Source organism: Rhinolophus sinicus, chromosome X (genome assembly GCF_036562045.2).
Source record: "Rhinolophus sinicus isolate RSC01 chromosome X, ASM3656204v1, whole genome shotgun sequence".
In the NCBI taxonomy this organism is placed as follows: domain Eukaryota; kingdom Metazoa; phylum Chordata; class Mammalia; order Chiroptera; family Rhinolophidae; genus Rhinolophus; species Rhinolophus sinicus.
This window is the reverse complement of record NC_133768.1, coordinates 47,367,786-47,393,319: the sequence shown is the minus strand read 5'-3', so window position 1 is coordinate 47,393,319 and position 25,534 is coordinate 47,367,786. Positions and strand designations below refer to the sequence as shown.

The 25,534-nt window shown below is 36.9% G+C and overlaps 1 protein-coding gene across 1 annotated transcript in view; it reads left to right on the top strand.

Annotated features, from left to right (window-relative positions):
• The window catches only part of MAGT1 (magnesium transporter 1), a 50,287-nt gene extending 25,754 nt beyond the window's left edge, over nucleotides 1-24,533 (top strand). The window contains exons 4-10 of the mRNA XM_019716370.2: nucleotides 10,842-10,982; nucleotides 11,476-11,616; nucleotides 12,099-12,188; nucleotides 12,826-12,889; nucleotides 18,698-18,772; nucleotides 21,114-21,204; nucleotides 22,484-24,533. Coding sequence (XP_019571929.2) covers nucleotides 10,842-10,982; nucleotides 11,476-11,616; nucleotides 12,099-12,188; nucleotides 12,826-12,889; nucleotides 18,698-18,772; nucleotides 21,114-21,204; nucleotides 22,484-22,499 — 618 coding nt within the window. The 3' untranslated portion in view covers nucleotides 22,500-24,533. The remainder of the gene's footprint in view (nucleotides 1-10,841; nucleotides 10,983-11,475; nucleotides 11,617-12,098; nucleotides 12,189-12,825; nucleotides 12,890-18,697; nucleotides 18,773-21,113; nucleotides 21,205-22,483) is intronic.
• The last annotated feature ends 1,001 nt before the right edge of the window (nucleotides 24,534-25,534 follow it).

Genomic DNA, 25,534 nt, shown 5'->3' with positions numbered 1-25,534 from the left:
TTATGTTTTATTGACTTTTGATATGCCTAATGTACTGGGTAAAAGGAACTGCTGTGTGGGGACAGAGCCAGGAGAGTAATTTCCAGGCTCTTGACCTCACATGGAAAGATGCTGGCTCGGGTTCAGATAGCCATCAGCTGTAACTAGTTGGCCATCAGCTGTAACAAGTTAGCCATTGGCTACTGATATAACTGCCGCGACTAAGCTAGCAAGCATGGATTGCAGCTAGCAAGTGGGTGGGTGGTTGGTTGGCAGAGAAGCAGATGGCAGATTGTGGCTATCTGCTTCCTTTGTCTCCAAACCAGCCGCCAGTGAGAAAATAGTGGTATGACTCCCCTATCTATTGCTCTGTTGGTGTTCCTTTATGGCCTCACCATATCCTGCATTCTTGTGTGGGGAGCGGGAGCTGAGTCCCTGTATTACACATGGTGCAGCGAGCAGAAAATGGTGCTGGCCAAAACTCTCCGAAGGATGGTGGAACAGTTTGTGCGAATGAAAACTCAGTCTTGGGAAGCCTGTGAGGAGCAGCGCCAGGAGCAGGAGAGGACATGGATGGCTCCCGACCAGTGTAGAAAGAGCCGCTGGAGAGTTGGACCGCCATGGAGGAATGGGAAGACGTGGATGGTTCTCCAACCAGCATAGGACAGAGAACGTGAAGGTCTTTGCGGTCGTGTGGGCTGGTAAGTGTTTGCTGCGGTGGCCCAGATGTGGGACTTGTAGTCCCAGGAGGAAATGCTTGCTGAGTCCTCGATGAAAGATGTGGGTGAGGTCTAGGTCGTCCCTCAGCCCCAGCTTGGGGAGGACTTGGAGCCCTCACCCTGCAGAGAGGGCACACATTGTGAGGCCAGCACACAGCCCCGGCGAATGACTGTGGATTATGGGGAATTGCCTTCCATCCCTGATTTGATGGACTGCTTGACAGTTTCATTGGGAACGTATCACCAAGTAGTGGAACTAACGGATGTTTACTTCCTGTGTCTTGCCCGGCTGCCAACAAGACTGGTGCAGGAAGACCCCTTGTTGGGGTGCAGGCAGATGTTTGCTTCCTGTGTCTCGACCAGCCGCCGTGGAGAATATGTAATCACCTTGGTTGTGAGCCACTGTTGTTCCAGCACGGTACACTGAGAACCCTGGTTGTGCCCAGGAAGTCTGGCTGTGCCCATAAAGACTGGCTGTGCCCAGGATATTTCATCCACCTCTAGGTTCCTCACATAGGGCCTCTCGTGGAAGACGATTATTGCGTAGATTGTGAGGTGAGACCCTGGAGGGGGGGAGTGTGGCGACAGAGCCAGGAGAGTAGTTTCCAGGTTCTGGACCTCACGTAGAAAGGTGCTGGCTTGGGTAATAGATGGCCATCACTTGTAACTAGTTGGCCATAAGCTGTAACCAGCTAGCCATTGGCCACTGATATAACTGCCCTGGCTAAGCTAGCAAGCGCAGATTGCAGCTAGCAAGTGAGGGGTTGGTTGGTTGGCAGAGAAGCGGACAGCAGATTGCAGCTCCTGCTTCCTGTGTCTCCATCCCAGCCGCCAGAGAGAATATAGTGGTATGACACCCCTATCTGTGGTTCCGTTGGTGTTCCTTTTTGGCCTCACCATATCCTGCGTTCTTGTGTGGGGAGCAGGAGCTGAGGCCCTGCATTACAGCTGTAAATTGACCTTTGGTAATGTGGTGTTGAGGTGGGAGGGGAACGTTCTGTAGGTTCTATGATTAGGTCTCAGGCGTTTATTGAACCTATGCCTCTCTGGACTATGAACTTCTCAAGAGTTTCTCAGATTTTTCCCTACCCCCTTAGGAGACAGTATGGCTGGAGTGAGCTAGAGTTGGGTATTTCCCTTCTTCCAGGTCAGTAAGGATCTGATGATGCCCCAGCAGATTAGGCTTTGGTTAACTAGTTTCCACTGAGGCAGGTCTTGTTAAGAAGGACAGAGTGCTCTAGGGTATTTCAAAATGGTTTGTTTTAGCCTCCTCCTGCTGGAAGCACGAGGAGATTTTTTTCCACTATTTATTGAGGGAACCTGGTTGAGGTCCTGAGGTAAATCTCACAATATTGTAGCCCATTCCCCACCACTGCCATGACTGTGTGCCCCTGGGCTTTTTAACTCTCAGAGTTGTCCACACTGAGCTTCTAGCAATTAGTTAGAGGTCAGGTTTCGCTACTCTGAGAATGGTTTCTTTTTCCCCCCCATTTCTTCCGCCCCCCCACACTCTGGTTCAAGCCGTTGTTTCTCAGTCTAGTTGTGTAGGACACAGCTTCCTGTCACATCCTGGTATTATGAGCCTTGCACTCCCCTCAGCTGAGGCAGTCGGTTGCCAGTCGTCAGTGGACCGCTCATAGCACCTCATGGCAGCTCTTGCCAGCTGTCGGCCGCTCACGATGGCTGCCAGCCACTCACACTGGCCATTGGCCACTCATGGCAGCACACAGCAGCCCCCGGCAGGTCACGATGGTTGCCAGCCACTCATGCTGGCTGCTGGCCACTCATGCTGGCTGCCTGCCACTCACGCTGGCTACCGACCGCTCATGGTAGCACACGGTAGCCCAAGCACACAGCAGCCCGTGGCAGCTCACGCCAACCTCTGGCTGCTCAGGGCAGCCCAGCTCCAGGGAGAGCTGTTATTCACGATCTTAGCTGTAGAGGGTGCAGCTCACTGGCCCATGGGGAATCAAACTGGCGACCTTGGCATTAGGAGCATGGCATTCCAACCAGCTGAGCCACTGGGCCAACCCTGGCAATGGTTTCACTTCTGTTTTTGCCTGTCTGTTTCTCCAGTCAGGGTGGCAGTGTATGCACTGTGTCTTCCCCTCTCTTACGGATCCAAGAAAAGTTGTTGATTTTTTAGTTTATTCAGCTTTTTATATGTTGTTATGATGAAGTACCAACTTCTGAGCTCTTTGCATGCACAAACAGAAATTGTAACCTTGAACTGTATTTTTAATTTCAGCCTCTATAGTAGTTCTTTCTCCTTTGCATATAAGGAGACCTAGATTCAATCAGTAGAATCAACGACATAGATTCAATTTTGTCAGTTTATAAAAGTGCCTAGCTCATATAGTTGAACATGTTTTACTTAATAATAATTGTATAAAGTATGAAAGGAAAGATTTCAGTATAACTTCTTGCTATTCATCTTTACGTGAATAACTTACCAATCCAAAAATTCATTATGTCCCAAATGAAACTTCTGTCTCTCCCACTTCCACCCAAACCTGTCCTCTGTGTTCTATATCATTAGTGATATTTCTTTGTCATCTTCATCTTCTGCAACATCCTTCATAGTTACACCCCCTTTACATTCCAAGGCCCTCGTCTTCTCTCATTTGAACTAGTACAGTAGTCTTTTAACTGTTGCGTTACCATCCATATAGTACTCTCTCCATATTGCCTGCTATAATACAGTTCCCAGAGTTTTTTCTAGAGGGTATTAATAAGAATACTTGGGGAAAAGGAACTTTGATAAACCTTAGTTTAAACAAAATTAAGTTTTGTTTTTTTTTTACTTTAGGGTATCAAGAACTGTGAAGGATCTAAGGTTTTACTCTACGTGCAAGCTAACAATTTACTCTGCGGCATTATCAGAAATGCTGGCAAAAGACATGACACTCCTGGGTTAGAGTTAAAGGACTTCATTACTCACAGCAACAGCAATATCCAAAGTATCAGCACTTTCTTGCACCAGTTCCCCAACCCACCCTTCCCATAGTGCAATTCAAAGAGTACCAATGGGTTGCGTTATGGGAGAGGAACTCCAAGCTTTCAAAATCCTAATCTTCTATAAAGTGTAGTAACCACACGTACTCTTTTCTTTGGAGAGAGATTCATATCTTCTAAGGCTGTATACAAACATCCTTGAGACGATCACCTAGAACAAAGGCATTCAGTCCCTCTGCTCTCAAGACATGCAGAAACACCAGAAACCCATGGAGAATCATCTTGCAACACAGACTTTAACATGCTGATGTATGAGGTACAATAAAAAAATACGGTGAATGTTTAAATTTAAAAAATATTATAGTAAAAGACACATTACCAGTGATTCCCGTCATTTCAAACATACTTATCCCATCGTTCTTGTCACTTTCTGAAGCAGTTCTGGAAGTCCTCCTTCGTGAGTGTCTTTAGTTGCGCTGTCGTGGCTGCTTTGATGTCCGGAGTTGATTCAAAACATTTACCTTTCATGGTCATTTTGATTTTGGGGAAGAGCCAGAAGTTGCACGGTGTCAGATCCAATGAGTAATGTGGATGAGTACACAACCTTAATGTTTTTATTTGACAGAAATTCCCATATATCAGAAGTGATGTGTGACACAGAGCCTTTCTGTTGTGATCTCAAAATACAGTGCATGATGCTGCTGAGTGCCATCCAATGGAAAGGCAGGGATCTTCAGTGCAGGAAATGGTGCATCGAATCTTAGTAACAGTGTGTGACAAGTTTCAGCTTGTTCAGTGCATTCAGTCAGGTGTGAGTTACAGTTGAGAGAAGGTGTGTTTTAAAGTGTGCTGTAAAGCACCCTCCATCATGACAACGCTCTGTGTCACACAGAGCTTCTGGTATACGGCAGTTTCAGTCACATAAAAACCTTACAATATATCCTCATCCACCTAATTTACCGGATCTGGCGCCATGCAACTTCTGGCTCTTCCCCAAAGTCAAAATGATTTCAGGACATGTTAAACATTTTTAATCGCTTCAGGACATCGAGGCAGCCACAACTACACAACTAAGCACACAAAAGAGGACTTCCAGAACTGCTTCAGAAAGTGGCAAGAACGATGGGATAAGTGTGTTTGAAGTGGGGGCGGGAGTATTTTGAGGGGGATTAATGGCAATGTGTCTTTTACTGTATTTTTTAAAAATTTAGTCATCATAATATTGTTTGATCACACCTCGTATGTTACACCGTCTAGTCCAACAGTGGACTGTAATATAGAGAATTTCCCAAATTATTGGACCATGTAATGGAGCATTTTGTCTGTGGAACGCACTTTTGTACTAGTTACTTTTCACGCACTCTACTCCAAGCACATAACCACCTTTTTCATAATTACATTATGTCATGCACTGTCTTATTTCAGCATTGTTGATTGTTTCCAATAACATGAAATATCCCTTCTCCCTTGCTCCCTTTCTCTCCCCTCTCAAAATTCTGCTTACCCTGTAAAGCCTCATTTCAGATATTCCCTTGAAGTCCTTTCAAATCCTCCAGATGAACAGTGAGTCACACCTTTTCTTGTGTTATTGCGCTATTTTCCTTATATTTCTGTTATATACGTATGTATTCACATTCTGTCTTATAGTAGAATCAGCCCCATAGTTGTTTGACACTCCCTCTAGGAATATAGTTACTTACTTAAGGGCAGAGCCAACATTCTGTGGCTACCACTGCTAAGCATATGATGAATGTTCAGTAAATGTTGAACAAATGGCTTAATGTTCCCATTTTACAGTACGTCATTGTGCTAGTCATGTTTCAGTCTCACACAGCTCCAGAAATCAAAATCATTACATTTATAAAGCATGATACAACCTTAAAGGTTAGTGCATTTAGACTTTATTATACCAAAGGAAATAGTTTTTTGAGTTTAAGAAATTGCTTCCTCGTTTTCTATTCAAGCTGGGATTGTTTTGGAAACTTAAAATTCCATGTATTTTAACAAGATCCATATAAAGAATTTCTGTTACTAATTTGTACAAATACAAAACCAATTTTCTTCTGTATCAAATAGCTTTTAATATCAGTGCCCGTTTTAGACCTATAGTTAGTGTTAATGGTATAAGGATGGTAGTGTGTCCATCTGTGGAAGAAATTCAAATCTTTCTCCAAATAACAGTGTCATATGCCACAACATCCAAAAGCTAAGTATGGATGAAAAGTGATACCTACCAAAAATAGTACATCTTATTTTGGCATCCAAGGGTTTTTAAAGCCTACAAGAGTATTGTTTTTTAATTGTGGGAAAATATACATAGCATAAAATGTGCTATCTTAACATTCTTATATGTGCAGTATAGTAGTGTTAACGTATATTCACATTGTTTTACAACCAATCTCCAGAACTCTTTTTATCTTGTAAAACTAAAACTCTCTACACATTCAATAACTCCCCATTCCTTCTTCCTCTAGCCCCTGGCAATTACCATTATCCTTTCTGTCTATGAATTTGACTACTGTAGGTACTTCATATAAATGTAATCATACAGTGTTTGTATTTTTGTGATTGACTTATTTCACTTAGCATAATGTGCTCAGAGTTCATCCATGTTGTAGCATGTGTCAGAATTTTCTTCCCTCTTGAGGCTCAATAATGTTGCATTGTATGTATGTACCACATTTTATTTATCCATTCATCTGTTGATAGACACTTGGGTTGCTTCCATCTTTTGGCTATTGTGAAGAATGCTGCTATGAACATAGGTGTACAAATATATCTTCAAGTTCCTGCTTTCAGTTCTTTTACATATATACCCAGAAGTGGAATTCCTAGATCATATGGTGGTTCAATTTTTTTTTTAGGAACCTCCATATTGTTTAATAAAGTGGCTGCATCATTTTACATTCCCACCAACAGTGCACAGCGGTTCCAGATACTCTATATCCTTACCAACACTTATCTTCTGGTTTTTGTTTTTTGTGATAGTAACCATCCTAATGGGGGTGAGGTGATATCTCATTTTGTTTTTGATTTGTATTTTCCTAATGATTAGTAACGTAGAGCATCTTTTCATGTGCTTATTGGTCATTTCTATATCTTTTTTGGAGAGACATCTATTCATATCCTTTACCCAGTTTTAAATCTGTTTGGGGTTTTTTGTTGTTGTTGAGTTATAGGATTTCTTTCTTTTTTTTTAAATTATAGTTGGCATTCATTATTGTTCAGCTTCAGGTGTACAATGCAGAGATCAGGCATCTACATCACCCCTGAGGTGGTCTCCCAAATGGGACACGTGTCCATCGGATACCCTACAAAATCTTTACATTGTTGATTACGTTCCCCAAATTAATTTTCAAAACCCCGCGGCCATCTTGTGGTTACCGACTATTTTCTAAACCCCTCACCTTCCCCCTGACCCCACCCCCTCGCCCATCTAGCAACCCTCAGTTTTTCCTCTATGTCTCCAAAACTGTTTCTGATTAGTTCATTCACTTATTCTTTTCTTTCAATTCCGCATATAAGTGAGATCATATGGTATTTGTCTTTCTCTGACTTATTTCACTTAACATAATGTTCTCTAGGTCCATCCATGTTACCATTTGCAACAACATGGATTTCTTTTTTTTTTAAAGATCTTATTGGGGAAGGGGAACAGGACTTTATTGGGGAACAATGTGTACTTCTGGGACTTTTCCAAGTAAAGTTGTTCTTTCAATCTTAGTTGTAGAGGGCGCAGCTCAGCTCCAGTTGCCGTTGTTAGTTGCAGGGGGCGCAGCCCACTATCCCTGTGGGAGTCGAGGAGTCGAACCAGCAATCTTGTGGTTGAGAGCCTGCGCTCCAGCCAACTGAGCCATCTGGCTGCCCGGGAGCTGAGCAGCAGTTCATTGACTTCATTCTAGTTGCGGAGGGCGCAGCTCGCTGGCCCATGTGGGAATCAAACTGTCAGCCCCATTCCCCAGAGCTTGTGCTCTAATGAACTGAACCACCCGTCTGCCCCCAGGATTTTTTTATATATAGTGGATAATAACCCCTTATGAGATATATGATTTGCAGATATATTTTCCTATTTTATAGATGCCTTTTCACTCTGTTGATTGTGTCTTTAGCCTACAAGATAGTTTTAAAGAACTTATCTAGAGGCGGCTCATTAGCTCAGTTGGTTAGAGCACAGTGCTCTTAACAACAAGGTTGATGGTTGATCCCCCACATGGGCCACTGTGAGCTGCGCCCTCCACAGCTTGATTGAAACAACTATGTGACTTGGAGCTGATGGGTCCTGGAAAAACACACTTAAATAAATAAAAATTTATAAAAGAACTTATTTAGTATAAAGATGTTATACTATTAATCATGGAAATACAAATTACAATACAGTATTTGCTCATTAGATCAACTTTTGGCAAGAATGTGGGGAGACATAATTTCCTGCACTGATAAGTAGAAGTATAAATTGGTACAGCCACTTTGGAAGGCAAGTTGGCTCTATCCATTTTAATTTTGAATGTTTCTGCCCTGTGATCTAACAATTCAATTTCTATAGAAACCCCCTCATAGGTATACAAGGAGATATGTATATGACTGTTCATTGCAGCATTATTTTTAATTGGAAAAAACCCTTAAATTCCAATAATAGCATAATCACTTAATAAAATATGAGTGAAGTTGATATACATGTACTATCATGGATAGATATCTTGACATGTTTGAATAAAAAAAGCAAATTGCAGAAAGATACAGTTAACATGTTACCATTTGTGTTAAAGCAGACACAAAGCAATACTATGTTTTCTGTTGGTACACATGTATATATGAATAAATTTAGAAAGGTCTAGAAATGGTAACAGTGGCTGCAAGAACAGACTGGGTTTGGTCCTTAAAACTAATGTTTTTTTTTAAATTTCATAAGGAAAATGGATTCATATATTACCTGGTATTCTCAGACATATTTTTAAAGAAATGCAAAGGTGGTATTGAAGAGTTTGGCCTAAGGTTTGGGCAGCTCTTTGGTGGAGTGAACACTGTGTTCTTAGCTTTGCAGACTCAGAAATTGAATTTTAACAGTGTACCCAGAATTTATTTAGCTCTGGAGACTTTGTGCACACTCACCAAACCATAAAAATCCATGGACACTGGTAACCAAGGGGCTAATCTATTTATTGATTCACCATATTATACGGTCAGGCTGACCAAAATAATCACATCCACTAATCAGTATACCCTCTCCATTATGGGAAAGTATAAAAAATTACTGTTAGAAGGGTTTTATTGTGAGTAGAGAATCAAAGCAAGAGAGTTGGATTATAATAATGGAGATTGGCTTGTACAAAATGATTATAATTTAAAGAACTTATTTCACTTAGCATAATACCCTCTAAGTCCATCTGTGTTGTCGCAAATGGTGAGATTTCATTTTTTATGGCCAAGTAATATTCCAGTGTATGTATATGTACTACATCGTTTTTATCCAATCATCCATTGATGGGCACTTGGGTTGCCTCTGTATCTTTGCTTTTGTAAACAATACTAGTTCCGTGTTCACTTGAAAAGAGTGTATACTCTACTGCTTGGGATGAAATGCTCTAAAAATATCAGTTAAACCATATGTTCTGCCATGTTTCCCTGAAAATAAGACATAGCCAGACCATCAGCTCTAATGCGTCTTTTGGGGCAAAAATTAATATAAGACCCGGTCTAATTTTAATATAACAACGGGTATAATATAATATAATACCCAGTCTTATTTTAATATAATGTAGACCAGGTTTAATATGATATGATATATGATATGATATGATACCAAGTCTTATATTAATTTTTGCTCCAAAAGACGTATTAGAACTAATCCAGCTAGGTCTTATTTTCGGGGAAACACGATAATGTGTCATTTAAGGCTGCCGTTTCCTTGTTCATTTTCTGTCTGGAAGATCTATCCATTGATGACAATGGGCTGTTAAAGTCTGCTACTATGACTGTACTATTGTCGATCTCTCCCTTTATGTTGGTCAATATTTGCTTTATATATTTAGGTGCTCATTTGTTGGGTGCATAGATGTTTACAAGGGCTTTATCCTTTTGTTGGATTGATCTTTCATCATTATGAAATGTCCTTCTTTGTCTCTTATTATAGCCTTTGTTTTCAAGTCTATTTTATCTGATACAAGTATTGCTACCCCAGCTATTTCTTTAATTTCTATTTACATGAAATATCTTTTTTCCACCCCTTTACTTTCAGTCTGTGTGTTTCTGTCAATCTGAAATGGGTCTCTTGTAAACAGCATATGTAGGGGTCTTGTTTTCTTATCCATTCAGCTATCCTGTGTCTTTTGATTGGAGCTTTGAATCCATTTACATTTAAAATGACTACTGATACCATGTTTCCCCCAAAATTTTTAAGACTTAGCCGGACCATCAGCTCTAATGCGTCTTTTGAAGCAAAAATTAATATAAGACCCGGTGTTATGTTATGTTATACTATATTATATTATACTATATTATATTATGCCCAATCTTAATAGTAAAATAAGACCAGGTCATATTAATTTTTGCTCCAAAAGACGCGTTAGAGCTGATGGTCTGGTTAGGTCTTATTTTCGGGGAAACACAGTAGGTACATGGTTATTGCCATTTTGCTATTCATATTTATGTTCCTTTTTTTCCCTTCTTCTTCTTAAAGAAGTCCCTTTAACATTTCTTTTAGTACTGGTTTTGTGGTGATGAACTCTTTTAGCGTTTTCTTGTCTCGGATTCTATTGGCTTTGATTGCAATTTTAGAGCACTATCTTATCCTGCCTGATCTCACTGCCTCCAAATTGAGAATGTACCTTATTTGGAGCTTGCTTCAGCTACATAAGACAATTTTAATTCTCATAAATGTATTCTTTTTGGCATAATCTCTGAACAGATTAAAATGTTGGTGGTATGTGATATTTTCCATTCTAAAAGAGTAAAATGTAGGTTTCTTTGCTAGGAAACTATATTTGGTTAGTAAAGTATACTAATTAAAGTCACAGTCAGCCTTGGGTTTGAATCCTGGCCCCACCTTATTCCACTTTCCTTAGGTAAGTCACTTAATGTACCTAAACCTGGGCTTCCTTATCTTTATAAAATGCCTAATTTTTAAGATAATATTTGCTGTTAAGATTATGTTTTGATAACTTATATTTTCACGGACTACTTTTTATTCAGCTAAACATGAATTCAGCTCCAACTTTCATCAACTTTCCTGCGAAAGGGAAACCCAAACGGGGTGATACTTATGAGTTGCAGGTGCGTGGTTTTTCAGCTGAGCAAATTGCCCGGTGGATTGCTGACAGAACTGATGTCAATGTAAGTTTCCCGACTTTGTAGAGTTACCGTGCCATTATTCACTTTGAATCTTACTGGGCGGTCCTAAGTGGTTTTGTCCTCATATCACTGAGGTGGTAATAGTTGGGCAGTCTCTTCATAAGTAACATTTAACAGAATCATTGTGCTGAAAGTGTGAAATTACAGAACCATCCTCTATTACTTTAGTGAATTCAGCATGGCGTCCACTCTTTTGACTTTATTAAGTCCATGGTCTATCAAGTTCTACTTGGCAAATACTTAATCTAAAAGATGTTATGTTGTGGTTAAACAGAATATTGTACCTATTCCACATCATGTTAGGATACACTGTAGACCCTTTTGGTTAGGATAAAAAAAGAAATGTGTATTTTTTCCTGAAAGAAACCACGCTATTTTGATAGCTTTCATTTCAAATTATTTTGACCTATGTAATTAATTCAAAATTAATGAATAAATTTCATGCTTTAAAATGTTTTTCTCTTCTTTCCATTAGATTAGAGTAATCAGACCTCCAAATTATGCTGGTCCACTTATGTTGGGATTGCTTTTGGCTGTTATTGGTGGACTTGTATATCTTCGAAGAAGCAATATGGAATTTCTCTTTAATAAAACTGGATGGGCTTTTGCAGCTTTGGTGAGTAAATTTTAGAAGAAAATTGTTTGAATAAAACTCCCAATATTGTTAGATAGCATTTTGTTTATTTCTTACCTGTAGAAAAGGATATATATATATATTAAAATCAGTTTGTTTCCTCCATTGTTAGGCCAGAGCTTGGATTGTACCCAGTTTTTTTCAAACTGAATGATAGACTGTCACTCCTATGAAAATCTGCAGTTCTTTTAAAAATATTCTAAATGGCTTTTCTGTATTCAATTTGAAACTTTTGTCAGCTTATTTATTATTTTTAAATGGTGTTTTCCTTTCATAGTAAGTATTATTGATTCTTGTGATCCTTGTGGTCAAATGTAAGCCTTAATCAGCAAGTCATGTATCTCAAAAAATTGTTCATCATGTACTACTTGTGCAGATGCACTTTTCATATACCTATCAAGTTAATCAGGGTGGGGATAACTTCACCATGTTATATGAATATTTCATTATTTTTTGTTTCCTAGTGTTTTGTGCTTGCTATGACATCTGGTCAAATGTGGAATCATATAAGAGGTCCACCATATGCTCATAAGAATCCTCACACAGGACATGTGGTAAGGAAAGTCCAGAATTTCTTTCCATTGTATGCCAAAATTAACCTTAATGATTATTATCCTGTGAGACCAATGCTAGCATATGAAGGAATTAGATTTAGTTTTGAATTTTCAATCTTTCTGTTAATGAGCTTCAATTAATGAGAAGAAGGTGCAGAACTCTTACTAAAAATGGGAAGTTACTTATCCCATTTGGTGAGTCCTTTTCACTAACCTGGCTAAGAATGAAAGTTAGCCTTCAGCTAAATAAAATAATTGATCAAGTACTTAAGCATCTACTATTTCTAGGTACTGTGCTAGGTATTATTAGATATAGTAATAAACAAGAAAAACATAGTTCCTATTTTCATGGAGCTTACATTATTTTACCTTATGGTCTTGTATACTGAAATACAAGTTTTCTCACATATTCTGTTGTTGAAAACATAGTATAAGTAGAATGATAAGACAAATAATAACACAGAGATAACTTTTATTTTAGTCAAATTTATGTATTGGTAAATACCACAGACCCAGTGCACACATGCATAAGGTGAATGAATAATTTCATAGGGTTTGAAATAGCCCATTTTAGGATTAGGATACAAAAATTTAATGTAAATTTAAAGATTTACTTTTGTCTTTTTTTTCCCTCCAGAATTATATCCATGGAAGCAGCCAAGCCCAGTTTGTAGCTGAAACACACATTGTTCTTCTGTTTAGTATCCTCTTTATATAATAAGTCCTTGGTGCTCTGTTTTATTTTTTTTTAACTTTTATTTATTTAAGTGTGTTTTTCCAGGACCCATCATAGTTGTTTCAATCTAGTTGTGGAGGGCGCAGCTTACAGTGGCCCATGTGGGGATTGAAACGGCAACCTTGTTATTAAGAAGCACTGTGCTCTAACCAACTGAGCTCACCCCACGCCCCGGTGCTGTGTTTTAATTTGCCTTTTTTTCCTCACATTCTAGTATTCTCTCTACAGAGTTGAAGCTGCTCTCTTATTCATGTGAGTTGTAATATCTTTGGAATCATATTACTGTGTCATTTGTTTCTATGTATCTTTTGATCTCTCCTCTAACTTCTTCTTTGATCCAGTCATTCTTTAAAAGTATGTTGTTTAATCTCCATGTATTTGTGTTTTTTCCAGCTTTCTTTTTGCAGTTGATATCCAATTTCAAAGCCTTGTGATTAGAGAATATGCTTGGTATGATTTCAATCTTCTTAAATTTGCTGAGGCTGATTTTTCGTCCCAATATATGGTCTATCCTTGAGAATGTTCCATGTACACTATAAAAAACTGTGTAGTCTCATGTTTTAGGATGAAGTGCTCTATATATGTGAATTGTGTCCATTTCATCTAATGTGTCATTTAGGGCTGCTCTTTCGTTATTTATTTTCTGTTTGGATGATCTATCCATAGCTGTCAATGATGTATTTAAGGCCTCTAGTATAACTGTGTTTAGGTCAATTTCTCCCTTTTATTCTGTTAGTAGTTGCTTGGTATATTTTGATGCTCCCTGATTGGGGGCATAAATATTGATGACTGTTATGTCTTTTTGTTTTATTGTCCCCTTTACCATTATGAAATGTCTATCTTTGTCTCTTGTTACCTTTTTCACCCTAAAGTCTGTTTCATCTGATATCAGTATGGATACACCTGATTTTCTCTGGATACCATTTGCTTGGAGTGTCAATTTCCACCCTTTCACTTTGAGTCTATGCTTGTCCTTGTAGCTGAGATGTGTCTCTTGGAGACAGCATATGGTTGGGTTTAGTTTTTGATCCAATCTGCTACTCTGTGCCTTTTTATTGGTGAGTTCAGTCCATTTACATTTAGGGTGATTATTGATATTTGAGGATTTCCTGTCATTCTACCTTTAGTTTTCTGGTATGGCTGTGTCTACATTGTTTCTTTGCCTTTGTCTGTTGTCTATTATTTCTGTGTGGTGGTATTCTATGATGGTTCCCTCTGTTTCTTCTTTTATTACAGTATATATTTCAGTTCTGGATTTTTTTTAGTGGTTACATTTAAGTTTATGTAAAAGAAATTTTGATATTTGGAGTATTCCATTTTCTTCAGCATGCTTACTTTCTGCATTCCCATATTCCGGTTCAGGCCTTTACTCTCCCCTTTTTATGTTTTGTTTGCCACAAATTGTCCCTGTTGATGGTGGATGAATAGCCTCCTTTAGTATTTCTTGTAGTGCAGGTCATGTATTAGAAAATTCCCTCAGCTTCTGTATGTCTGGAAAGGTCTTTATTTCTCCTTCATATCTAAAGGATATCTTTGCTGGATATATTATTCTTGGCTCATGATTTCTCTCTTTCAATAGTTTGAATTTTGGTCCCACTCCCTCCTGGCTTGTAGAGTTTCTGTTGAAAATCTGATGATAATCTAATGGGCTTTCCTTTGTAGGTTACCGTCTTCTTTTCCCTGGCTGCCTTGAGGATTCTTTCTTTGTCGTTGATTTTAGACAGCTTCAATACAATGTGCCTTGGAGAAGGCCTTTTGGGATTGAGGTAATTAGGTGTTCTATTTGCTTCTTGGATTCGAGGATCCAGTTCTGTCCACAAGTTTGGGAAGTTCTCATCGACAATTTGTTTGAATATATTCTCTGTTCCTTCTCTCTTTCTTCTCCTTCTGGTATGCCCATTATTCTTATATTGCTCTTTCTGATGGAGTCAGAATGTTCTTGTAGAGTTCTTTCATTTTTGTTTTTAAGTCTCAGTCTCTTTTTTCTTCCATCCATGTCATTTCCAGGTTTCTATATTTGATGTTACTGATTCTTTCCTCCATCTGGTGAACTGTACTTCTGAAGCTGTGTACTTCATTCTTCATTTCTTCTATGAGTTCTTAATCTCCAGAAATTCTATTTGGTTCTTTTTCAAAATTTCAATCTTATTCGTAAAATGCTCATGTTGTTCTTTGATTGTGTTTCTGAGTTCATTTAACTGCCTTTCTGAGCTTTTTTGCATCTCGTTGAGTTTTTCAGAACTGCAATCTTGAATTCTCTGTCATTTATGTCACATATTTCCATATCTTTAAGTTCCTTTTCTGGAGACTTTTCACTTTCTTTCTGAGCTGTCTTGTTGCCTTGGTTATTCATGGCAATTACTGATTTATTATTTCTCTTAATAGACATCTACAGGAGTGGCTTTCTGCAACAGGTTGATAGGAAGAGGTCTTTCTTTTATTTTCCAGTACTTTTTGGTAGAATGTTTTATTTTCTCCCCGACTGTAGCCTTTTGTAATCTCTCACACGGTAGTGCTATGTTTTCTCTGCACTATTCCAGCTTCTCACACAATGGTGGGATTCCCTGGGAGACGGGTTTCTCCTCTTTTAGTAGTTCACCATGGTCACAGGGCGCAGTGTCCATGTGGGTTTGGGGAGAGCTTTTGAAGTTCCAAATCTCTTCCTACACTAGATTCAGAGCCGGAATGTTTCAGGAGTTCTGTTTACTCCTGCAAGGATTCCCCCAGATAGGTGGGGCCAGTTGCAGGGTGAGTTGTGAGAGGTGGCCCAGAGCAATGATGTCGACCACCACCACAGCCGGTCCTGCTTCCACAGCTCCCTTCCTTTTGCCGGAACTAGTTGGGCTGTGAATCTATGTCTGGGGTCCACAGTCCTCAGAACAGCAAATATTCTATTCTTTTGATCTGACACTGCTACTGTTCCGCTTCTAGCACTGGTCAGGTGGGGATGGAGCAAGCTCTGGGAGGGTAGGGATGGGGCGGCTAGTCTCAGTGCCTAAGACTTCCGTTCTCTGTTCGGCAGTGAGGGCTTAAACCACCGTTTTCAGCCTTCTTCCCTCAGTCTTTTCTCTGAGGTCCCTGCCATCCGTGAGCTTTGGGTTCCGCCATGTTATATGCTGTCCCCTCAGCCCTGTGGGCCATAAACAGAGCCCTAGCAGTCCGAGTTCTTCCCTCTCCCGCAGCTGCGGTAGTTCCGGGGTGCAGTGAGCTCAGAGCACTGAGCTAGGTCTGCGTCCTGCACCCCTGTGGCTCCGTCTCTGCACTTCTCCCTCTTTCCTCCCCCACTCACGTGATTCGCCCATCTTTAGGTGAATTCAGTAGTGGGCCTCTTCGTCTTGCCTGTCTGCTGTGCAGGGAGTCCTTTGTGGAGTTATAGTTGTTTGATTAGTTGTAAATTCCAGGGGAGATTTATAGAGGCTCACCTCACGCCACCATTTTGACATCTCTCTGTCTTTTTTTTTTCAGATTCCACATATAAGAGAGATCATATGTTATTTGTCTTTCTCTATCCGACTTGTTTCAAAATTTATGTTGAAAATGTTCATTTATGGATTGGTGGATTAAGAAATTATTATACCTTGGAAAATTTTTAGTTTCTGGAAATTATCTCAGTTATTTGCGCTTTAAAATTGCGCAGCAAGGGGTCGGCCCAGTGTCTCAGGCAGTTGGAGTTCTGTGCTCCTAATGCCATAAGGTTGCCTGTTCGATTCCCACATGGGCCAGTGGGCTCTCAATCACAAGGTTGCTGGGTTGACTCCTTGACTCCCGGAAGGGATGGTGGGCTCTGACCCCTGCAACTAAGATTGAATACGGCACCTTAATTCTAGTGGCTCTTTTAATAGACTAGTTCTCGTGCGTTATAGAATACCACCTCCTCTATTTTCTATTCACTTCTCCCAGAGTGACATTTAATCATGTTTATGAGTATGTAATTATTGTTTATTTCATTGTTTGTATACCCCACTAGAGAGCAAAGTTGTCCAAAGGAAGGGTCTATATTTCGTTTTACTGTGTAACTCCAACAACTAATAGTGCTTGACATATAGTAGGCAGTGTTAGTAAAAGAATCCATAAATGAAATTAAACAATGCATATGGAAGCGCGTCATAACTGTTGATACCTGAGAACAGCACACACAAACCTTGGTGGTATGTTGAAAGATGGAAAGCTCATTCAAAGAAAAAGCATATAGACCATGATACAAAAATAAACCGTTTCAAAACCAAAAGTCTCAATGATTAATCAGAGTACCCTGTAACCAAAGACTATAGAAATGATCAGTCTTTACATGTTTGTAGATATAAAGAACCTCAGTAAGGAAAAAATAATCTCTGGAGAAGAGACATGGCTAAGCAACTAAAAACATGATGAATGGGCATCATCCCTAACAAGAGGCTAATTGAAGAGGGGGTGCAAGATTGTAATGAAGGGATGAGTAGACAACTTATAAAGCCAATTATAATTTCGAGCTTTATGTGAACACTTGTGTTTCCCATTTTCTTTAATTACACCCACATGTAGCATACAATGTGCATGTGTGTATGAATAATTAGGGAATTTTTACCTGCTGTTTGTATTCACCAAATTGCATGGTAAATCTGTTTTTGTTGTTGTTAATTATATTGGAGAACCATGTGTTTCTCCAGGGCCCATCAGCTCCAAGTCATTGTCCCTCAATCTAGTTGTGGAGGGCGCAGCTTACTGGCCCATGTGGGAATCGAACCGGCAACCCTGTTCTTCAGAGCTCACCCTCTAACCAACTGAGCTATCTGGACGCCTGAATCTGTCTTTTAAAAAAAAAATCTCTTTATTTTTAATTTATTAAAAGCCATGTTCATAGCACACTCCAAGAATGCCACACAGCAGTGATTTGCTGCTCTCAGTCAAACAGTATGTCCGGAAGCAAAACAAAAGACTTTTAAATGGTTAATGGTTTTTTAATGGTTAATTTCTCTAAAATTTCTGTAAAGGCAATCATCACCATTTAAATCTTTGTTTCAGAGCAGTAAATATTTCAGAAATATATTAAATACCTACCCAGTTTTCTACTAGAATGCATTCTGATTACTTTAAAATTTGATTTTGCTTATTTTATCATTCAGCCATGCCATGTATTACCTATTTGCTTGAGTAGGTCCATTTTGTATTTATGCAGCTTTTATATTAAGCTGAATAAAAGTGAGGTCATGGCATGTGGGATTTTCCTTTTTTTAATTAGAATAGGACAAAAATAGATAGTTTAATAGTAATTTGTAGTTTAAAGGTTAATTGTTGAAATTCTGGAAATTTTTTGAGAAGATTTTTCACATAAAAATCAGTTGCTATTAAAAAAAGTTGCTGTTCTCTCTAGAAGATGTATATTTCAAGTATATTTTTTGGTGGGGAGGGTGTTTGAAATATTCAAAATACCTTTTTAATATTTTAAGATTTGTATGAGATTGGGACAAAAGTTGGTAGACTGTCCAGGAATGTTATTTCAAAGTACAATTTCAGGAAAATCTCATTTCATCTATAAGTTATAGTGAGACATTTGTTTAAAATATTAATTTTTATTTGTACAAATGAAATCATTTTCCAACCTTATTTTTATTATATCTTTATAGTAAATAATTGTCATGCTAAATAGACACAAGATTACTTATTTACGATATTTTGTAGTTAAAAGTTGTAGGTTTATATATTCATACTAATTTTCTTTATGAAAGACTAAGAGTATTAAAGTGGTGTATGTCTTTTGTGTCTGTGTGAATTTTCCTTAAACAATTCTTCTAAGATGGTGGGGTTACCTTAGGGATGGTGCTTTTATGTGAAGCTGCTACATCTGACATGGATATTGGAAAGCGAAAGAGTAAGTCATATCATATGCCAAAATGTAAGAATTCTGCCCTTACTACAGAAAAAAGAATGTCCTCTTTATCACTTTCCCCTTGGTTATAAGTATGTTATTTTAGCTTTTTACTATTATAAAAGGAATATTCGTTTATTGTAGAAAATGTGGGGGAAAATAGGAGTATGAAACATTTGGAGGGAGAGTTACCCATTTTTCCACCATTAGAAAACTTATAATTTTAACATTGTAATATAGTTCTTTCCATTGATAAAACACATCCTAAAACTGTAGTATAAAATTTTGAATCTTGTACTCCCCCTTTTTAACTGGAGTTAAATAATTCCCTAGTAAATATTTTCCTCTACATAATTTTAAATTTATATTCTATATTGTAATTTACTTATCCACTCTGATTATTAGCACCTTGTCGTTTTCATTATAATAAATACATTCAGTGACCATCATGGTATATTAACCTTTATCCACATCTTACATTAATTTCTTAAGGTACATGCTTAGAAGTATTAATAGAATGACTGTATGATCCTGTATATGAGTACTTTCAATTCTCTTGATGTTTTAAACTGATGATGCCAAATTCTTTCCCCAAATGTCATAATAATTTAGATTTTTACTAGTGATATTTATGAATGCTTGTTTCACTGTAACTTTATCAGCATTAGATAACCTCATTAAAGTGTGTGTGTCTGTTGTCTAATCAGATAAGGTGGAAATGTTATATTATTTTGTATTTCTTTGGTTATTAGTGAAGTTGAATATTTTCCTAAATGTTTATTAGCTGTTTGTACTTTTCCTTCTGTAAATGTCTTTTTGTCTTTTGCCATTTACCCATTAGTCTTAGTCCTTTTCCTGTTGGTTTGCATGGACATTTTATGTATTAGAATATTCAAACATTGGTATTTGTTTCAAAGAAATGCTAACAGTGTAATTTTATATTACTTTCATGAAATCTATCAGTTTTCCTTTTATGACTAAAAGTTAAATGTCATCAAAATTAACCTAGCTAAATAAAGTCTGTTTACTTTTTCTTCTAGAAAAAAGATGATGACATTGGATTTCAAATTTGAGAGATACTTATTTTCCTGACTTAAAATGAATTTTTACATATTAGAAAAACATAACGTATCAATTTTTATTCAGTCAATATACATCCTTTAATTGCCTGACTTTTGAAAAATTGCCTATTTCAGTGTTCATTATTAGGAAAAGGCTATCTGGGTACTACACTGCTGGCATGAATTTAAATTGTAAAACATTTTGGCAACATTAAAGTAATCACAATTTGATCTAAGATTCTAACCAAATGAAATTAATAATAATAATAACAAACATTTATTTAACACTATGTACCAAGAACTGCCCTAAGTACTTTAGATATGTGAAAGAAAGAATACAAACATACACAGAGTAATATTGTTTATATACTTGTATATGTGCATTTAATTAGAAAAAGAGACTTTTCTACAATGAGCATGCATTAATACTCAGAAAAAAATATGTTTAAAGGTTACACTTTAGCTCCTAATGCATGAAAGTTGAAAAGGGAAAAAGAATTGTTCCCTAAATATAACAAAATTCAAATTTGTTTTTAGTATTTACCAATAAGTATATTTCCCTAGAGCTTCCATCGTGGTAGCGCACACGCTTTCCCACGTCCTTACCTTTATGCTTCTTAGCCAGTCTTAGTCCAGAGACTCAGAGTCTCAGGTTATGGGAATCATACTTGAGCATTGTAGGGTCAGTATCTAGAGTTAAGGTCATTAACTACTATGCTAAACCGCAACATACAAGATTAATGGAGAGAGCTATGAATTTAGGGCTAGGAATCAGGTTTTTTCCTTCTCATTAAAATGAGGAATCCCATGTTGAATGAGCTCCTCATATAGGCACTGAAGTTACCTGTGCATGAATAAAGTATTTTCAAGTGAGGCTGTCACCATGATGTTATCAGATTTCTTTAAGTTAATATTTATCAATAATGCAATAAGGCTACTTTTAAGGGTTTAAAGGAAGTTTAATGAGTGATTTTCTTGTCAGTAGTAAAACTTTCTAACTAAATTCTTGACTGTCATGGCTTTAAAGGAATTCATTATTTCATACAATTAAATTGCACAGCTATGGTATGTAAATGAAGCTACTCTATTATATTGTGATGGAACAAATTAAAGGTGAAGGCAGACTCCTTAAGGTATAAGAATGGGGATGAAAATTGTTGGAAAGTTGAGATTTACCAGTAAGTTATAGCCCTTGTTTTTCTTGGAAGTGTAGACAAAATTAATGCCGTGGTCATTTATTATGCGTAACATGCTCATTTTACTTTTCTTTTGTTCTTCTGCAGTAATGTGTGTGGCTGGTATTGGGCTCGTTGTATTATTCTTCAGTTGGATGCTCTCTATTTTCAGATCTAAATATCATGGATACCCATATAGGTATGATTATTTTTCATTTCTATGGTGATTACCTATATTTATAATGAGTAGAGTTGATGTTGCTTTATAATATTTTCTTTTTTTGCTTTACCTCTGGACTATCCCAGTTTCTAAAGCAAAGAGATAGGCTTTAATTTAATTTAGGCATGTTTCATATAAAAATTAATTTAAGATAATTATGATATAATGGACAATAGTATGTGATTTCTCAGGAACATCATTCAGTGTTATTCTGACATCACTTGATTTAATCTAGAAATCTCTAAAACATAATAATTAGAACATTTTATATCATATCTACTCACACAGTTCTGTGTCTGCAGACTCTACTTCCTCGAGGAGGAAATTATTTTTTAAATGTTTTTTAAGCTTCTCACCTCTACTTTTCAATGATCTTTAGATGGCATAAACAGAACATTTGATTAAAACCCAGTTTGTAGAAAACATAGCAAAGAGTGTTTAAGGTGTCTAATTGGCTTGAAATATTCATAGAGATTTCTAAGGCTCAAAGAGGAAATTACTCTCCTGCTTATAAGTTCTTGATTTTACTCTATTAATAGCCATGAGAAATGTATCTACATAATGGGGGGGTGTGTGTTGTGAGTTCGTTTTATAATCTGAGTACCAGTTACTATAATTCCTATTTTTTTAATACAACATTTTCCTGTTATATAAAGGATTATAAGCACTACAGGTAAAGTATATTAAGTGATATTTTTGAGACGCAAATTCATTCTACATATTATTTTTAACAGAAGTTTTAGTAGATAATTTTGAACAACTCCCTGGTTAATTCATTATATTGTTACATTCCTAGATGCCTTTTGATCAATGAACAACTTACATTAAGCTTCTTTCGCTTAAATTAAAATAATTTAAGATCAAAACCTTCTAGAACTTTAATTCTTGACTGTCTAATCTTCCAACTTTATACTTTTATTCTTCCATGTAAGTGTATTTTAAAATATTTTCTCCTCTGTAGAGTACTAACTGTGATGCAAGAGTAATTTTGCTGGGACTTCTGTTACTTGATCACCATGGTTAATTCAATTTTTAATTGGTGTCTACAGGAGATATTTTAACTTGAAGTTATGTCTATTTCCTTTTCTCCTAAGCCTACCTCAGTCACTCAGGGTTTCTCATTTTTTGTTATTAATACTCAAAGTTTATTATACATGCACCCAAACATTCTTTGATCTGTTAAAATCAAGATGTTTATTGGAAGTAAAGCCTGCTTTTCTTTCAGAGACTAATAGATTGGTATATATTTTTGTTTCAGCTTTCTGATGAGCTAAAAAGGATCCCAGAGATATGTAGACACTGGAGTAATAGAAATTGAAAAATGAAAAAAGGTGTGTGTGTGTGAAAAGAAGAATGCAATTTGTGTATTTTGTATTACCTCTTTTTTTCAAGTGATTTAAACAGTTAATCATTTAACCAAAGAAGATGTGTAGTGCCTTAACAGCAATTTCCTGTCAAAATCATGAAGTATTTGAATACAATTCTCCTCTTTACCTTCCTTTCCTAGTGAATTTTATGGAACATTTAATTTAGTAGTATTAAGTATATTATAAAAATTTTAAAACTACTACTTCATTTTAATTAGGACAAGATTCAGAACTGCTTTAGTTCATTATCTTTTTCCAAAGGTGGGGGTCAGAAAGTCCTGACCATGTGTTCCTGTGTATGCCTGTTACAGAAAACTGCATCAGGAATCCATTCTTAGCTTTTCCTTTTTTGGCATGGATGTGTATTCTTTACACATCTTTCCTTTGGGGCAGAGAAATCATATTATGTGGTCTTATGAAAATGGAACATCATTTTTCGGAGTATATGTCTATCTTTTAGAAAAGAAAACTAGCCAATCCTCTTCCTCCATCTTTCCTACTGAAATACAGTGCTAGCTATGCTGCTTGGTGGCTGTAGATATTAAAAAGTGACTCTAAATACAGGATTATGATTTCTGCATGAGTGTCGTGGTAACTACCTTGTATTTGGAAAGATTTCAGGTTCATTCTGTCTCCCTAGTTTTATTTAAGGCAAGCCACTCTATAATGAAAATGTAACTTAGTGCTAAAATCATTGTAACTTAAAAATAGTCTAAAATGTTTCTGCAAATTAGAGATTGTCACTTACTTCATTTGTACCTAAGGGAAAAAAAATAGGCGCATCTGGTTAAGTTGATTTCTATATTAAAATTACAACATATTTCAATAACCCTTGTGTTTAGGAGGAGGACTTCCTTAGATTGGGAGGAAAATTATGAAATACTGAGTTGTTGCCTGTGAATAGAAAGCAAATGTTTCTTGAAAGCTGTTCTGTTTTTGCTATTATTTTAGCCTTCATTCTCTCACTTCAAGTGGAGAAGCAATGTAAACATTTGAATAGGCTTTGAGTCTTGCCTTTCTTTCTGTCAGTGGAAATAACCACATGTGCTAACCAAATTTCTGTGAAGAATGAAAGTTGATGGTTAACATTAGCTCTAGCTGATCTAGCTATAACCTCCCCCATAGTTATGAAGAGTATTCTGAAATGCCACTATTATAGAAATATGAGAATTATGATTGTGAAAAAAATTAAGTCTTCGAATTATTGAATTAAAATAATACTGTGACTGCCTTGCTACTATTTGCCATCTAATAACTCTTCCATGTGATCTAAGAAATCTTATATAATAGAGGTTTGCAGAAAGAGATGGATATAACTGTCTAAGAAGAAATGTTTTATGTGGGTTTTTTTTGGGTTTTTTTGTTACTAGTTTGGCGGGTGACAAGGTGGGTGACCTTTTTACTCTTCAATGAAGTCGCTTTTTGTTAATTACTCCCTTGTAAATTGTGTGATTCTGGATTCCTAATCTGCTGTTCTTGTACTTGTCTCAGGCCAAATAAATTCATGCTGTGATTCTTATGAGACTTGTATGAAGATGCCCTGATTTGTGTGCTGATAAGGGGAATACTACTGCCATGTAATTTGTATAGCTCCAGATAATTTGCCACGAGCACTGAAAGAATGACAGTTGTTTGCATTTATTTTGTCTCCCTTAAGAGCACATTTTTCTGTAAGAAGAAAAGTTGCATTCTGGCTAAAATCTGTAGAAAGCAGATTTACTACATTTAGAATAAATAATGTTACCTTTGTGGAAAATCTAAAATTAACTTTCATTTGAAGTACCTTAAGTAGATTCTTAATTTACTTTTCTAGTAATGGTTTAAATATTTTTTGTTATACATTTTTAAAATACTATTCAAAATGACACATTGTAATGGTAAAATAACCAAATGTCCGGCTTTTTGCTTTTTGACCATATCAATAAACTTTTACAATCTAAATTCTGAGTTTCTGATTAACATCTAAAGAGGGTTGAATTTAAAACACTAAACTGGAATTGTAATATTAGGATATTCCATTTTCAAATTATACTTAAATTTCTTATTGTCCTCATGACAGTGAATTTGATAAGCCAATTCTATACGTCATCCTTCATTGATGCTGTCACACACGAGGTTAGTCAAAACAGCCAAAATAAGTAGGGTAATACCCTTTTGGTACTATATAATGGATTTGAAACAGTTATCCAGACAGATTATCAAGTTATATGAGACTGGACAGGAAGTAAAGAGTCTGGCTTTTAAATAGCTTTTAGTCCTTACTCTGTTTCTATCTAGGTATGTGAGCATAGGAAGTCACTTGAAATATCTCTGGACCTATTTATTCTAATGCAAGTGCAGTGGACTAAATCATCTTAGTGTTCCTTCCAGCACTACTGTTCTATGATGCAAAATATTAAATATGTATTTAAATTTTGAATAGATATAATTTGTGATATTCAGGTTTGGTGTTAAATTAAATCAATTGAAATATAGGATGTTTTGTACTCAGATTTCTGAGGAAGTTGTGAGATGCTTATGGAGGCCATTATAGCTGCAAATTATTTGAAAATATGCTTTGAAATACACCTTTTAGAAAGGATACCCTTGGAACCAATATGTTAATATCAGATGTTGATTTAAATGGCTTCTGCCCAAATGTAAGCAAGGATTAGATCAACTGTAATAGTATGCTAATATAGACAGTTAAAGCCAAGGGACCTTCATATCATTTAATCAGCCCCTTCATTTTGACTGCTAAAGAAAACCTGCCCTAGAGAGGTGAAGCAATTTGCTGAAAGTTATTTCAAGAACATGCCTACAGGTTTCCCATTTTACTGCAAATTCCCTATGGATTAGGTTTCACTTGGAGATACAAATTACTCCCTGGAGGTGTAGAAACCATAGTTAATCTACCTTTATTGCTTCCTGACATCTAGATTGCTGTGAGAAGGGTCCTAATG